The 17,258-nt window shown below is 42.1% G+C and overlaps 1 protein-coding gene across 4 annotated transcripts in view; it reads left to right on the top strand.

The window, feature by feature from the left end:
* The first annotated feature begins 7,047 nt into the window (after positions 1 to 7,047).
* The window catches only part of ccdc136a (coiled-coil domain containing 136a), a 26,341-nt gene continuing 16,130 nt past the window's right edge, over positions 7,048 to 17,258 (top strand). For 2 of the 4 annotated variants that reach the window (XM_010792331.1, XM_010792330.1), the window contains exons 1-3: positions 7,048 to 7,183; positions 7,287 to 7,423; positions 15,361 to 15,657. In XM_010792331.1, coding sequence (XP_010790633.1) covers positions 7,372 to 7,423; positions 15,361 to 15,657 — 349 coding nt within the window. In that variant the 5' untranslated portion in view covers positions 7,048 to 7,183; positions 7,287 to 7,371. Of the gene's footprint in view, positions 7,184 to 7,286; positions 7,424 to 7,561; positions 7,726 to 15,360; positions 15,658 to 17,258 lie in introns of those variants that run through there. The other 2 variants (XR_800343.1, XM_010792332.1) reach the window with 2 other exon arrangements.

Raw genomic sequence — 17,258 nt, 5'->3', positions numbered from 1 at the left:
TAACTCTGAAACTGGGAACACTCTTTCTAAATAAAACTGCTGTTTTCTTTATTTTCCTCTCAGACGTTTGCTCCCGAGGTACGAACATATCAAAATGTAATATGAATACAGTTTCTAAAGTAAATTTGTACACAACAAATATGTGCTGCTCTCTCACTACTAAACACTCTCTCCTTCAACACCACTAGAGGGTGATGGTGCTGCACTGTAGACACAAAACAGAGACGGAGAAAACATATAGGAAGGCTGGAGCATCTCACTCAGCCTAATAGCAGAAACCAGATTTCCTGCATGATTTATATCTAAATTATTAATTTAAAGGTCACACTCCACTTTTTCATGTCTTTTACATCAACATGTGTCCCCTCTGTGTAAAGAGATTCTGAAAGTTTCAGGAAAAAAGATTTGCACTCTTTTTCCCCTGATCCATTTATATAAAAACCTGTCTGAAAATGAGCTGATCAGATTTTGGCCACTTTATGATTTCATAACGTTTTTTTGGCTTGTGTAACCATTAGCCAACCACCAACCAAGGCCAACCCCTATCCCCTGAATCTCCTCCTAGAGCACCATATTGTGTTCTTTTTAACCAAATATCTCTCAGAGGGGCGTGGGGAGTGGCTCCTTATTTTCATCTAAAGTAACAGACAGAGAATCAGCACTTTTGAAACAGGGCTGAAACAGAGGGGATTATGGGATGCTGCAATGGGTGATCTGTTTGGTATTTCGAGCCAAACACTTCAGAGACATGTTTTGTATATATCTGAGACCTGTAATATATTGATGAAAAACAGTATAATAAAAAGTAATCATTAAAGTAAATGGCACAACTTCACACATTTAGACAGAGACAACACTTTCCTTTGGCAGGGATATCACTAGCAAAGTGGAAGAGTGGCACCCTCTGCTGTTGTACCAAATTAACATTAAAAAAGATTTTCTACAATTTTCCAAAGTGCACACCATTTATGCTCCATCGTAGAATATTTCTGCATACTTTCATTAACATTAAATCTAGGTCATATTGTACTCCATGCTTTGAACAGGAATGCTTTCTGCAAACTGTAACTGTAACTGTGTCTGATGTGGTTCCCATCAGGGTGGATGTTGTTACCCAGGATGCATATGATCCAAGAGAGATGGATAAAAACTGTTAAAGTTCCTTTTATGATCACCTCGCCAAGCTGTTACAGCATACGTCGCTCCAACAACATCACGCCGCCATATGTTGTGAAATATCACCTTAAAATACCATAAAACATATCCCACGTTTTTATCAATACAAACAGCTTCGATATCACTGCTGGGTATCACTGTCGGGGAGCAGTATGGGCACACAAACACACACATCCAGAGAAAATGAAGCTCATGCACGGTTAAATTCAGCCGCAGTGCCATATGGGTCACCTGGCAGAGTGGTGTGCACGGTTTAGTGTGCGTGACTAGTGCCTGCCTGCATGCCATCTAGAGGCACAGACACACGGTGAGACACACAGAAAATCAGGATGATGGAGAGATAGCTTAACTGAGGATCTCAGGCACTCACACAATGTTCCCGTACTTTATAAGAGCTTAAGTTTTGGAGTGGAATTGGGAGTTTTGTGCACATTTATCTGTGTGTAGGACGGGTTGTGTTTTAGTGCATTTGTGAAGCAGCTAAGGTGGAAAAGAAATATTCAGATTGGTGTGACGCAGAGATTCTGACTAATACACACATGCACACAGCCACCCACACACACATACAGAGGCTTAAAAACGGGGATTATGAGCTATATTTGTAGGTGTGAACGGAAAGCAATATTTTCTTTCCCAATCTCTCTCTCTTCTCTGTATTATGTGATCTGAAAAGTGAGCGCTTCCTTTGATGTGTCCTATGTTTTCCATTGAGCTCTCTTGTGGCTCCTGGTGCTCATGGCCTATTCACTGGCTCCATAATGAGCTGCTAATTATCCCAGGACCTCATCAAGTCTCTTTGGGCTCCGCAGCTAAGCCTCCTCCTCACACAGGTTGGCATGGTGACCGTAGGGGATGGGACCAGGAGGCCACCAAAAGCACCACCACAGCTTCACTCCCAATCTCCTTTACTGAGGGGGAGTGAGAGGGACACGTTTGATTTTATTCTCCCCTTAAGCCGAGCGAGAGAGTGGGAAGTGTGCGGATATCATTTAGCTTTAAGCATGGATGGTGAACATTTTAGTTGTAAGTGTGTGTTTATAAATGAATACATAATGTGAGTGTGTTTTACTCAGGGGTGGAAGAAGAACACAGATATTGTACTAAGAGGAACTACAGTGTGAAAATACTCATCTACATGTCAAAGTCCTGCATTTCAAATCTTAATTTAGTAAAAGCACAAAAGTACTGGCAACGAAATGTACTTAAAGTATCAAAAGTAAAAGTACTTATTGTGCACAATAGCTCAATTCAGAATCATGTATATTAAATTACTGGGTTAATATCTTTGATATATTAATGTGTTCTTAAAAGCGGGTAAATGTGGAGCTGCTTTTAATTAATTTAAATACTACTGCTGGGTGTCTTTACCTATATTTATATTTCATAGTTTATTCATATTTTGCATTAGCTAATTATCTGAATCTGTAAATTAGCCAGTAACTCATTTTGTTAAATACATGTAGTGGAATTAAAAGCACAATATTGGCTTCTAAATGGTAGTGGAGCATAAGAATAAAGTAGCACGAGAAAACAATACTCAGTAAGGTATACCCAGAATTGTACTTTGGTAATATACTTGAGTAAACTTCCTTCAATACATTAGAGCACTGGTTTTAGTCCCGCATGATTTGATATTATGGGAAAGTTGTGACCTCTCTTCCACGCTGATTTACCCTCCTCTGGCAGCACGGGGCCCATCCCATTTCCTGTTGATGGTGTCATGGAAACAGGCCATATTCCCTTGCTCTGCTTTTGCACTATAACATAAAAATGTGCCCTGCATCGAGCAAACAGCCACAGTCTCATTCCTCTGTGAGATCTGCAGCTGTGACCAGAGACTGCAGTGATGAATACTGAGAATCAGCCGGTGGGAAATTCCTGATTCATGGCAACATTTATCATCAAGGTCTTCGTATAAATCACCTTTTAAAATGCCCTAAATCAAAGGCACCTTCAGTTTATTTTAGTTGCTAGGCAACCGTAGAGTGCCACAGTGATGCTGGGAGTTAAAGGCTGGCAGCCCGGTGGTGTAGAGACGACTGTGGGGGTGAATCACTGTCTTTTACAGCTCTGAGGTTACATAGCTGACAGTGACAATGATACACCGTCACTAGAGAGTAATTAGACACCCTGCTCATCCCTCTGGTGCATCCACCAGCTAATTATGTTGGCCCAATGGCTGTAGTGCGGCTTGTGCTGTGTGACCACTGACACTGGACGGACATCATAATCAGTTCTTAAAGGTAAAATAACAACATCTGGCACTTTTGCCCTTAGAATGAAACATTTGCTTGTTTGGGAAATAATAGTTTCATTCTGCTCTATCCATCAATGTCCATGAAGTCTAATTAAAGTCTGAATGCCATATGGTTAGTGTCTACTTGATTAAAACACTCTGGGGCCCTGATACAAAAATTAGCTTTTTGGCCCATTTCCCCCACCTCCTGCTCCCTCTGCTCCGTGTGCAATGAATCCATCATCTCCAAAGTCCTATTAGGAGCACACTGCAGCTGGAGACTGAGTTAACAACAAGTACAACCTGTTCCAGGTTTACTAACAACCTAGCTTTCCGATAGGACTAAGCTCCATGTAAACACAAACAAACCAAACATGGGCATTAGGAGTCTTCAGGTAGTTGCCATCTTTACCCAGTTGGGAGATACACTTCGAATGTACATATGTGCTCTGATGTTGATATGATGTTTGTCCGAATGTTGTCTTAATGGTTTTTCCTCTAATCCTAAACACTTACTCAAGAGGAAAATAGTCAGTCTGATTTCTCAGATTTTAAAGAGTCTGCAGCCATGCTAAACGCTGAAGACAAAACAGTTGAAGCTGATGGCAATGTCATTCAATCCTAAGAACTGTTACATGATGTGTATTTTGTAAATTGTTTAACTTTTTATTATATTTTTTATTATATTATAACTCTTTTTTTTTAACTAAGTACTTTTTAATGCATGTAACATTATGTAACATTACTGTGGCTCTTTTTCTGCTGTAACAACGTACATTTCCTCTCTGTGGGACTAATAAAGGTATTCTGATTCTGATTCTGATTAGTTTGGCAGAGCTTTGCTTATATCCAAGTATTGGACACATTGACAATTTTACCTGATGATGGTGGGAGATTTAAAGTCAAAGCTCTTGGGCACCCTTAATATCTGTCAAAAAAATCCACAGGAAAAAGATTCATAGGGAGGCGTGTGGTGCAGGTTCAAACCCACTGCAGTCAGCATGTCGTTGTGTCCCTGGGCAAGACACTTCACCTCAAGTTGCTCCTGTGGGGATTGTCCACAGTATTTAGTATGTAAGTCACTTTGGATAAAAGCGTCTAACAAGTGACATGTCATGTAATGTAATTCATCCTCCTGAATGTCATTACGACATTTCATAGCAATAGATCCAATAGTTGAGTCATTTCAATCTAGGCCAAAGTTAAAGACCAGCCCACAAACTGACCTCACCATCCCTGGAGTCACGGCTCAGACACAAGAATTGCACGCCTAATCATTCATGATGCACATTTTTGTGCAAATCCTTTTTAAACACTCCCATTGAAACCATCATTCCACTCAAAATGACATGAGTGCAGCATGTAGAATGTAAAACGTTACAATTGCAGATAAGAAACTGTTGGCCCTTTGTGTGTTTTTGCGTCTGTGTGCGTCCATTTGCGTTTCTTTTCAATTACAGGCTCCATTTCTGAGGGCGTCTTGCGTATGACTTGTTAAATGAAAACAAAGACGACATTATGAGCGGATGGATTCCCTGTGCATGACCTCACACTCGGCGGGACAGAGCTCTGTTACAGAGCAAACACTCACAGACATTTGGCGTATGGCACTTGGATATACTGTACTTTTGCAAAATTAAAAACTTTGGGTGAGGTTGCTGTAGAAAAATGTGACTGTCTCATAGCTTCCAACAGTCCAGCCATTCAACAATCATCTCAGTGTGTTTTGGCAGATAGACTTCCATCCCACCCATCTGGTTCAGCAAGCAGTTTGGAACAAGCAGTGAGAATCATTTTAGTGATGGACCAGGGTTTAATCTTGTATCTGCATTCCTGCTGTGCTCGTTCTGCTCTGCCACCAGGCTCCTGCCACAGTCTGTGACACGGTGGACTGAAGCCAGACATTGTCAACTCCTTATCAACATCTTGTCAGCAAACAGCTCTCCCTTCCTTTGTGTGTCAGAGAGACTTTTTGTGGGACAACTTTGAAAGATGCTCGCATGCTTTATCTTCTTGTCATGGCTGCCTGAGGAAAGCTGTGCAGAACCACCCGGAAGTAGAGGAAGTGCCTATGAGCGGACATTTATCTTTTCAGTCTGGTTCCCCTTTATCATTTATTCTTGTACACAACCACATGTAGACCGTCTTTCTATTTCCGTTGCACTTACTTCTGTTTTTTTCTTACATTTCCTCTTTCAGATGTCGGCAGGTTCCATATGTGTTTGACTGTGTTGTTTGTGCGTCTGTGTGCACTTCCTGCTCTTTGACAGTGCTGTGATAGGAATATCCTCCTACTGGGCCAGCGAACGGGAAAGCATGACCCTCCTTTCCTCTCTCTCTCTAAGCTGACAGTTTTCAGACTGTTTCACAGCACACCTCACATTTCTGGCTCCTTACGTTCTGCACTGAAGTTGCCAGATGTGATAGCGGCTGAAGAAAGAGTGAGAAAGAGGTGAGAGACAGTCAGAGAGAGAAAGAGATGTGTGTGTAAAGGGAAGTGATGAAAATAGAGGTATGAGTATGTATGTTTGAGATGCTGTTTATAGAGGAAGAGCAACTGTTTATAAGCAGTCAACAGAAAGAGAAAGAGAGGAAATGAACAATGGAGGGGAAATGATCAGTAATCTGCTGGTAGCTGTCAGCCTCCACAGCAACAGCCTGTCTGGACCTCATTATAGGTACATTCATCTGGCTTAGGGGCAAAGGCTGTACAGGAGGGTAAGAGGAAGCATGTGTGTGTTAATGTGAGTATGTGCAAGAAAGCACAGATGAATAAATGCTACGAAGCAAAGACAGAGTTTTGAAATGTTTTGGTGCTGTGATCCTGTCAGCTCTTCTTGAAAGCTGTTTGTATTAGGGTATATTCAAAACGTCAACTTAGTTTATTGGAACTAGACAAGCCAGTTTGAATTTGCATTATGAAATATGTATGGGTTCAGCATTTGGCAGCTGAATGCATTGCCATTCGCTGGAGATCAGCTATTCTTGCCAACTATTTCACACCGGTGGATCGATCTTGCAATTATTTAACAAGGTCTAATGTATCAAAGGGAAAGTCCAGGATATACCGCCATATATATTTAGATTTTTGGAAAAGATTCAGAAACTATATCAAAAAGAAAGTACTCAGATGAAATCTAACACATTTTTGATGTGCATCTATGCAAGTATTTTTGTTGCGCAGAATAGCACTTTTAAAAGTGTTGTATTATTATAAAATGTTATACAATTATTTTCAGTATCACTAAAAAATAAATACATCATCTTGTAATTTGTCAATGTAAAGCACATTTTGGATACTTTGTGTTCTACCGAGTTGATCAGTAGTGTATACATCATATAGACATCATGTTACTTGTTACTTATAAAGTAACTACTAACTAGAAATGGCAAATAAATGAAGGGTAAACAAGTACAGTATTTCCCTCTGTGATGGAGTAAAAGTATAAATTGGCAGAAAATGGAAATACTCAAGAAAAGTACAAGTACCTCAAATTGATACTTAAGCAGTACTTGTGTAAATGTACTTGGTCACATTTCCACCACTGTGGATTTAAAATAGCTGGGGTAAAAGAGGGAATATATTGAGGGAGAGAGGGGGGAGAGAGGGAGAGCTTGCCGTCTGGAAAACAGCATCCCCCTCCTCCCTGCTCCTCCCTGCTCCCTCCCCTCTTCCCTCTTCCCTCTCGGTATCTCTCCCACGCTGCAGAGCGCTCAGCCTTCAGCTCCCCGGACCCTCCCAAACTCTCCGGAGGTTCAGCCTCTTTCTGTGTGAGTGTGCATATGTGCATCGTAGCCTGCATGTGTGTGTGAGTGGCGAGTACTAGTGCTCAGTACTTTCCGTGTGTTTCTGCCTCTCTCTCTCTCCCTGCAGCTGAGGTGGGCGTGTGGAGCCTCTTGACCCTCTCTCGCCCACTCTCTCCCGAGTCTCCCCCTCTCCGCTGCAGCTACAGGGGGCTATGGATGGACTGCGTTTACCTCCACTCATCGAGGAGGCTCTGGACTCTACAGGTCTGTTCAGCTGTTTGTCAGTGTGTGTATGTGTGTGTTTAATCGTGATGATGTGGCTATTTTTAGCACCCGTACTACAGATAAGCAGGAAAAGGTAGAGGGGTCGATGTTTATCTCTGCTGAGAAAGAGTGTTTACTCCCAAAGCGAGGGATAGTGTGAGCTGAGGAGCTGCAGAGAGCTGGTCAGCTGGTAGGAAGTGGGGATATTATTATAGGAGACTGTCTTTATTAGGATCTGTGCCGAGCTGATACACTGCATTTCTGTCAGCTGTGGACCTTTGATGGAGGCAACGTGCTGCCAGGTAAATATAGAGGACTGGCACCCAGAGACATGTTAGTCAAGGCTGTGTTAGAGGGGCTGCATGTGTTATTCTGAGATTGATTAATTAAATATTAGACCATTTAGTAGTTAGGGTTACAGTAGTTTCCTTTTTATAGGGTTTTGGGTTAGTATGGGGTATGTTTTGGGGTTGTAATGTTGTGAATAATACACAAACTCTCTCAATTCTGTATCAATGATATATAATGTAAATACATTATATTTGTTGTCTGGGCCCCTGTTCTCAAGCTTCCTACAGCTTATTGGGCGTCCCATTTCACATGTCTCCATTATGTCTTATGATTGTATTTGTATTTTTTTTTTAAACTTGATGATGATGACAATGGATGGAGTCTGGATGTTATTAAGCTTCTTTTTATGCTAAGGTTGTTTTCAGCTCACCGTGTATGTATGCTTGTGGTGGACTCACTTTACATAATGGTTGGGTTTGACAGCTGCTGTTGAGCTTGTTTGGTAACTTTATGAATGTGTGGCATTGGGCACAGTACATTTTCACAGAATCAGTTAAGAACGTGTGGAATGTTTTCATATGTGTCCGACAACAAGGAGTGTGTTTTCTTCATGTTTTGTATGGGCGTGAAGACAGAGCAGCTCTGTGCGGGACCCTCCTGTTGGGAGGATGTTTGTCGGTGTGGAGGGGCTCAGAGAGAACCACAGGTCACAGCCCTCTGACTGGCGGCCATGTTGCTTCCTTTTCCTGCGTATACTGTCCTAAAACTGAACTTTCAATAACAAGCATGGGAAGAATTATCTCTCAAAGCCCCCCTGCTCTTCAGAGTCAGCTGTAAACTTACTACACTGCTTTGTTGTTAGCGTGTAATTTCTTTTCTTTTAACATTATGCTGATGCCTGCGTATTGACCATCATAGCATTTGATGCTGTCTCAGGAGAAAAGCTTCTTTCCTAACAAGCTTGTTCCTGCCGTCTAAACTCTGGAGACCACTTTCCTTTCATCACAGCCTGAGGCATTCTTTTCAGAAATTCAGCATCTAGTGATGGCAAGTGTGTCGTTTAATGGAGTGTAAATCCTGATTACAATAACGATAGACAAACAGCAAAGAAAAAGTGGATTTGGGTGATGGAAGGTATAAACTCATGTCTTTTTGAAGTTCATACACCCTGGGATTTGAATGGATCTAAGTGCATTCATTTTGTCCTGGATCAGGTCAATCAATCTGACACTTTTATTTGAAATGCATTTTCAGCCCTGTTGGGACGTTGTTCCATACTACCCTGGAATTAATGCTTCTACCACTTTCCACATCTACCAACAGGGAATACAGATACTTTTACACAAACACACGCTCCCACTGATCAATAAAACACCATTAGCAGCTGATCTCAGCCGTCGGCCACCATATTGTTCCTCCCACTTGCACCAGTCACCGAGCATATCTCCCTCCATCCTTCTCTCTCCTCTGCTGTCCTACACAATATCTCTTCCCCCTCTTTCCATCGGAGTCCTCTGCTCTCTTCAGCGCCCACACACCCTCCAACACACTCACGTGCACACACAGGCATAGAGACACAAACCTTTGCACCTGCCAGTGCCTCAACCCACACATCGTTTCTCTCCTGTCCTCTCCGACTTTTCCCTCCACTCCTCTCCAGTGTTGTACTCTCACCTTGTGAAATGCACATCATCAGCAATATTCCCAAAGGGTGGCCAAACAGGGTTTATCTCAGCTCTTTAAATCTAATACATAGCAAAGTTGCTGCTGTAAACAAACTTTGTAGATCTGGGAGCTGCAAAGACCTCTGAGAAAAACAACAATGTGAGATTCTCACATCACTGTTTAATATTGCAAATCAAATGAAAACAAATCTTGCATGTTTTTCCACCCTCAGGCATCCCATTTCCTCCCCCCTGCCTGCACCATCCTATCCCATCAGACTTTAGAGCCTTTTAAAACAAGCTTTCAATGCACTCTGCAGGTACCTGAAATAATTGAGTGTGCCACATGTTTTTTTAATTCTCACTAAGTTGAATAATGGAACACAATTCTCAAACTTTCAGGGGAAAAAATAAGGTTCATGAACTCATAACTCCTTCCTGCAGCTTATGCTATTGATTTAAAAAACTTTTATTCCCCCTTGCAAAAAGGCTTGGCACTGACAACCTATCATTAGTGCACTCTCTCTCCCCATTAGTCTTTATGCTTTTTGGATTCGCTACCTGACAAGCTGTGGTGCCCCGTCTTTCCTCCTCGTTTTAAAGGAGCCCTATCCTGCTTTTTTGGGGTTTTCCCTTTCCTGTAGTCTTTCCTATAGGTTTTTGTGCATGTAAATGGTTTGCAAAGGCTAGAATCCCAATGTTCCGTCCAGAGGGAGTTTCTCCCCCACACACTACCCCCGCTGCCTGATACGCCTCCATTGGACTCTTGTGTTTACTTCTGCGACATATTGACATCACTATGTAACACTCGCACTTCCATTGGCTAGCCCTCAAACACATTGTACGTGATAGGTTAAGGGGGCAAGACAGCTCTTAGCGTTTGACCAATCACAACAGAGCCAGCCAGCAAACCAATCAGAGCAGACGGGCTCTGGTTTTCAGACAGAGGGTGAAAAGAGGTACAGGCAGTATGAACAAATAAAGAGCTTTTTGAACATTAAAGCATGGAAACATGTAACAGAAGAGAAACAAAATACAAATATGAACCTGAAACAGGGCCAATTTAAAATCTTTCACAGAGATAGATTTAAGGTGGGAGGCAACAATTGCTTGTTAATATATCATTTGTTTTCATGTTTTGTTCTCTTTCATATCCCTAAATGCAAAATAAGCAGATGTAGACACAAACAGGGCACAACCACGTACGCCCATGAAGAAACATCTTCCCTGAATCCGTCACCTGCAGTAATTACACACTGACACGCTTTGTGCATGTTCATGTAATGAGGCTGATTTATACAGTATCTCTTTCTACAATTTCTTTATTCTGTTGACCCACTTTCTATTATTCCCTTTGAAAATGCAAACATGGATTTTCATTTAAATAACAAAGTGGTTCATTAAGTCAGTCCTACTCTTTGGTGCTTATGATCCCGTTTCTTTTCTTGACGTCACGGGCTGCAGTTGTTCCTCACTTTCCCTGGAGTTTTCACGCTCAAACTACAGAGACAGAGGGAAAGAGATAAACTCGCATTGACCTCATTAAAGACCTCCATCCCTGTGGCTCGCTCCTCTTCTGAAGCTGCTGAGTCTCACAGTTTGGAGTCAGAAAATATCACATGATGCCGGCTTCACTATGAAGTGAGCTTTATGGAGCGACACCTGATAAGATCACGAGGGCTTCTCTGTGGGGAAAAGCACTAGCAGACAAATGCCAATCAAAAGTGTGCACAAAACAGCTTTATCGTCAAGGTGACTTTCCAGATGGTGTATCCCTGTGTTGTTGGTGTGCAGAGGTCACCATGGAGATAAACTAGTGTCCTGACTCCTTTTAGTTTCATGAGGAAGTGAGCATCTCCCAGGCCATTGCATAACTCCTCCTTCCTTGCATCTCTCTTATTGTTTTCTCCTCCTCTGCTCCTACTTTGCTCTTGCAAAGTCTCTCCGTGATTTGCCGACTCCTACCTCCCTTCCCCAAATGATGTGTTGCTGAGGAAGTGTGCCAGTGCAGGGAACAAGCTAGCGTCATAGTGCTGGGCTGGTTTCAAAGCTGGGGCGGTGTGCATTATGCATGGCCTCCTACACAGCTGCAGAGCTCCATGGCATACATGCACAGACTGCAGCTTAAACACGTGTGATCATATATGAGTATAGACTCATCACAAGTGGGCCTAAGAGATAATACAACACAAGCCTGCATATCACCATTTTGCATATACACACACAGGTTTAAGTGCAATTACACACTCATGCATACATTTTATACACAGAGTTAGGGCTGCACGGTTCAAAGAAATAACTATTTGTGTTTATATTGATTTTTTAAAATTGCGATATGATGTGCGATGTAAGAGGGAATGAAACAATATTCACATTATCATCGAAAATTACGCAAAATTATGTGATTTTTTAAATAAATGTGTAGAATTTTTTTTAGGTCGGCTCCACAATACTTTATTCAGATAACTTTTGCAAATTTTTTCCTTAAAAAATATTGCGCTTACTACGATTAGGATATTCTATTAGTCCACAATGCGAGAATAGAATTTCAAGTTATTGTGCAGCCCTATACAGAATCACAAAAAGCTGCACACACACACCTCTTACACTGCCAGCACCACATTTCTCTTCACTAACATGTTCAAGCTTGGTTCAGCACGAGGCTCCATCACACTACACCTGCTCACAGCCTCCAGCTCCTGGATCAGTGAGCCGTCATTTATTTTTACAGCTGATTTGACTCCAGATGTTCCTCTCACCACAATGAAATGAGAAATATAACCAGCAGTCAGGGGAAGAAAGCCACTTGTTACATAGAGAAGCTTTCTTGCAATATATCACGTTTGAAATGACATCGCACCTGATTAAATAAAGCATAACGTTTTTTATCTTTCTTTTTCAGAAATATCTGGTTTGGTATACTGCCATCTACTCTTTATTATTATAGTGTTATAAGGAAATGTTTTAGTGGATTTCAGTTTTTGCTGCATATTTAAATAGGCTCTATTATGCCTTCTGGGTTTCCTTTACCTTTAGTGTGTTATATAGGCTTTTGTGCATGTTAATGGGCTGCAAAGACGAAAATCGCTCCAACACATTGTAAGTGATAGGCTAAGGGGCGGGACATCTCTAAGCCGTTGACTAATCACAACAGAGCCGGCCAGCTAACCAATCAGAGCAGACTGGGCTCTGGTTTCAGACAGAGGGTGAAAAGAGGTGCTGCAGCATAGGAAGTATGAGAAAATTAAAGCACGTTTTGAAGATTATAGCATGTAAACATGTCACAGTTGAGGCACAAAATACAATTATGAACCTCTAAGTAAGCATATTACGGCCCCTTTAATACACAGAACTGAAAGTCTGACAGCAAAATCACACTAAGTGTTTTATGGAGAAGTCCTCAGTCCTCTTCAATTAGGCAAAGTGCAATTATAATTACACTCCACACTTCATCTCCGAAAACCAAATCAGAAGCAAAACAACAGGCCTGTGTTGCCAAATGACTGTTCAAATGTAATCTCAGACATATTTTCTGAAATGCTGATGGACAACACAGCCCTGCTTGTTGTCTGTTTTATAAAGTGGCACAATGTTCGCAGTGACATACTCAAAGTGTTTGGCTGCAACGTGATTACGGAGGAATGTGCAGGCCAGATAAAGCCATCGTCTGCCTGGAGCGTTAACTCTGCTCCTGAGATGCCTCCCTCGCTCTTGTATGCAAGAAGCGTCCATGTCTAATGCAATCCCTGCGTGACTAAAGACCAGCACTGAGCCAAGTATGCTGTGGAGTGATCACAGGTGTCATTGCAGACAATTCTGCTGCACAATGTGTTTGACATTCACTCACAAGGTGAGGCGATAAAGCTTCCTTAAGGACTGAAGTGATAAACACACAGATGGGAGTTGCCAAGAAGAAACACTGGACGGCTCTCTAGGAAGGTTTTAGAGAGTTAATGATTGGCACAGCATGATATGGTGAGAGGCAGAAGCTTATACATTTGCATCAGAGGAAGTTAAAGAAAGTAGAGATGGGCTTTGTGGCTTGTCATTAACAGATGTCCAAGACAATTCAGCAGCAGCTAAAGGAAGCGGGTAAAAAGTGTGCACTAAACTAAACTAGCCTTGCACTATAACCTGTATTTCAGTTTATTTTTAATCAGCGAAATGCAGTCTAAATGCTACATATTCAAAATGTAAAACAAAGGACAAATTGTTAGAGCCAGCTTTCTGAATGATTACTTCCGGAAAGATTCAGATGCAAGGGATATTCAGTGGGGAGCTTTTTGTCTCTTGATGGCCTTTTAGCCGCCGCTGGCTGTACAAGCAGCTCCGGCCCCTCTCTCCTGCTCCCTTTCTTTATGACTAACTCATTACACCAGCATCAAAGTTTAATGAGAAAATAGCCTAGTGCTCTTGAAACCTCTCACATGCCTCTTAGGGGGGCTGCATTGTTTAAATGAGGACTATTATGAGACAGGAAGGATGCAGCCTGCTGCTATTGCTATAGATATGATTACAAAATACGTGCTTGGTTGTGGTGGAAATAGTTACATCTCGTGAGGGGAACAACAAGGCAGAGAAATAATTACCACAAGAGATGCAAGCATCCCTTGAGCCAGGATTACCCCGGTGAGCTTCACTTCTAATTAGATAGATCTTTAGTTAATGCTTTGCTGAGTCCCCTGCTGCACTTTTTTCCTGTCCCATCTCTCTATTCCCATCTCGGCAAACAATATTCCCCTCTCCCTTCCACATACTGCTTACAGTACAGACATAAATGTTCAGAGACCACTTGAAAATGAATAGTAGATGCTGCACATCAATTTATTTTTGAGATTGGACTTGACCCCGGAGGGCATGTTATTGAGAAATAAGAGAGAAATGGTCTCAGGCCAGTGTGAGATGTAAGCTAAATGTCCTGGGATGAAACAGTTACACAAATGATCTTTTAACCTTTAACTGCACCTGAGAGCAAACTGGTACTGTGAATATAATATGCATTTAAGCTCTGGCCGTTTCCCACCTGGCAGCAAATCTCATCTAACTAATGGGAAAAGACTCTTCTGCCTCGTCTAATGAGAATTTACCCTCATGCTGTTGTGCTGCAAATGATGCCCTCCCTTCTCGTTTTCTGACCTGCTCTGCATTCATCTCTGCAGCCTTGGCAACCAACGGCTCTAATCATGTCAAATCGAGTATACATCATAATGTTTCATTGGGCTTTGTAGACTCTCTTCAGGACGTTGATGAGGACGAGGAAAATCAAAAGAAAAGAAAACAATAGAAAACTGCAGACAGCCATGAAATTTGACACGGTGTAATACAAGAGAGAAACGTGTTTTTGTCATATCTCTCGTACTAGCTTGTGTTATTATGGACTTGGAGGTGCATTGCTGAGTGGTGAGTCATAGTGATTGCTTCAGCATACAACGCCCCCCCACCCCCCTCTCTCTCTCTCCGCATTGGGTCGGTTTACGCACTCCACCTACTGGTCAGAAATGTTAAGTCAATGAGCGGATAAACCAATGTAAAACAGATTGGTCTTAAAACTGTAACCAGTGGTCATCAACAGGTATTATGTATTGATACGGTCTCAATTTATAACTACGTAGTATCAAAACGTTTTGAGCCAAGACAGTTTAGGCTTATATTTTTGATAAATTCTTCCTAACGTGATTGATTTCTTTTTATCCCTTTCTATAAAAAAACTAAGATAAGAAGTGTTGTCAGTATTTTTTCTATATTAAAACCGTTATGTGTAGTTGTGGTATATGAGTGCAATAGAGTTTGGTGTACAATAGACTCAATGCAAGATACGATCACAAGATGGTGCTGTTGATCCAAAAGAAAACCGTGTGCTGTATTCGAATCTATTTAGGTTGATGACAAAGAGGTTTTTCACCTAGTCATCTCTCTTCCTGTCACCCTCTCTTTTTAATATCATGAATCCCATTTCTAATTTCACTCTCATCTTTTCTTCAGATGACCCGTGCGATCTGAAAGCAGAGTGCAGCCCCACCATGGACAACCAGATAACAGCGAAGGAGAGAGGAATCCTGCAGGAGAACAACGAGAAGAAGGAGATGGACCAGGAAGAGGAAGAGAAGAAGCTGAAGGAGGAGGAAGGCGAAGGGGAGGAGAAGATGAAGGAGCAGGAGCCGCTGACGGAGGAGCAGGAGCTGGAGGAGCTGAGGGCCCAGGTGCTGCAGCTGCTGCTGGAGCTGGACGACGCCAGAGAAACCTCCAACCAACACCAGGAGAGCTTCCACGAGCTGCAAGGTCAATGCTCTACCTTCACACTATATATTCATTATTTAGTGCCTTGAATCATTAATCGTCTTCTAACACAATCTTTTATCCATTATTTAATTACAGCCATCTGACCTGAAATCAAGAGCTCTTAGGCCACATGCAAACATCTTCCACATAACCTAAATACTGTCATTTCAAACATTCCAAACATTTAAATCTATCTTTCAATGCTAGAGAGAGGCCAAATCTTTAAAAACAATGTAATATAAAAAAGTCTTTGAATAAGCTAGAAGTCCCTGTAGCATCTGTAACTGCATGGCAGTCACAATTATCCACAACTGGAGTCCCCTTTAACCTTTCATTATATGGTGGCAATTCAATGCCATCTGCACAGTGGGATCCTAGCATAAACACAGGCTGAATGGAGAGCACAGCTTAATGGTGAGTTTGCATTCATATGGCGGCTATTCAGTGGCAGGTTGAACAAAAAGCTGATACGCGATGCTTTAAAAAAGGGGCCAATTTTAACCAATTCGGGCTATAAAGTAATTTCCTTTTAATAGTGACCATTCATGATATATTTAAAAGCTCGACCACTATCTTTATCTGCCGTTTGCATTTGACAATATGTTGTGACACTGAGTGTTTGCAGTGACTAATCGTCTCATTTCACTGATCACTATCATTTTCGCTTTTGCATTTCCTGCATCTCTACAATTGCGGTCATGCGTGAAATGTTAAACCATAAAACAAAGTGGACAACAAGGAGGCCGTTTCTCAATCGCGAGGAAACTGGCTTCCAAACCAATATTTCAAGGATACTACGTCATCGAGTGCCGCCGAAGGACTGTTCCAATCTCCAGCATACTTGGAATTCCACCGAGGCCGCGTCCTTGGTTTGGGGGTAATTTCGAGGCTGCACAGGGGTAGACTTCGCGTCCTTCAAATCCCCACAATGCTTTGCGCACGGACCAATTTCCCCAAATCTGTGGCGGAAAATGTAAGGCGGGGCCTCTCACATGACGCACACCTGCACACTCACACCTGCACACTTGCTAGGCCTGTTCCACTCTTCGTTTTCCGAATGCCAGGAAGGATTCTTGCCTAGCTTCTGAAGGAAGTGACTCGGAAGACATGTGCTACCAAGCAAGCATCCTCGCGATTGAGAAACGGCCCCAGTCAGACGAGACATATACCATGTTATGACATGTTAGGGTCGTGTTGTGTTCAAGGACCCTGACCTTGGCCAGGAAAAACAGGCACTTGCTTGTTTAATTATTTTGCGGTCTAGATTTCTAAAAGAAAAATCTTTTTTGCGTGTGTTTATAAATTACCTCGAGGGCCGCACCAAATGGTCTAGCGGTCCGTATACGGCCCGGAGGCCTGAGTTTCCCCACCCCTGATGTAAAGTATTAAAGATGATCTAAACTGCTCTTGTTTCTCTTTCAGGACAGATTTCTGCGTTCATAAAGACGAGCCATGTGATACTGTGGGTGAGTATCACTATGTCAGGAGCACACACACACACACACACACACACACACACACACACACACACACACACACACACACACACACACACACACACACACACACACACACACACACACACTCACACTCTACTACTA

Source organism: Notothenia coriiceps, unplaced genomic scaffold, assembly GCF_000735185.1.
Source record: "Notothenia coriiceps isolate Sejong01 unplaced genomic scaffold, NC01 NC01_scaffold00036399, whole genome shotgun sequence".
In the NCBI taxonomy this organism is placed as follows: Eukaryota; Metazoa; Chordata; class Actinopteri; order Perciformes; family Nototheniidae; genus Notothenia; species Notothenia coriiceps.
The sequence above is the reverse complement of the archived record's forward strand: the minus strand, read 5'-3'. Positions and strand labels throughout refer to the sequence as shown.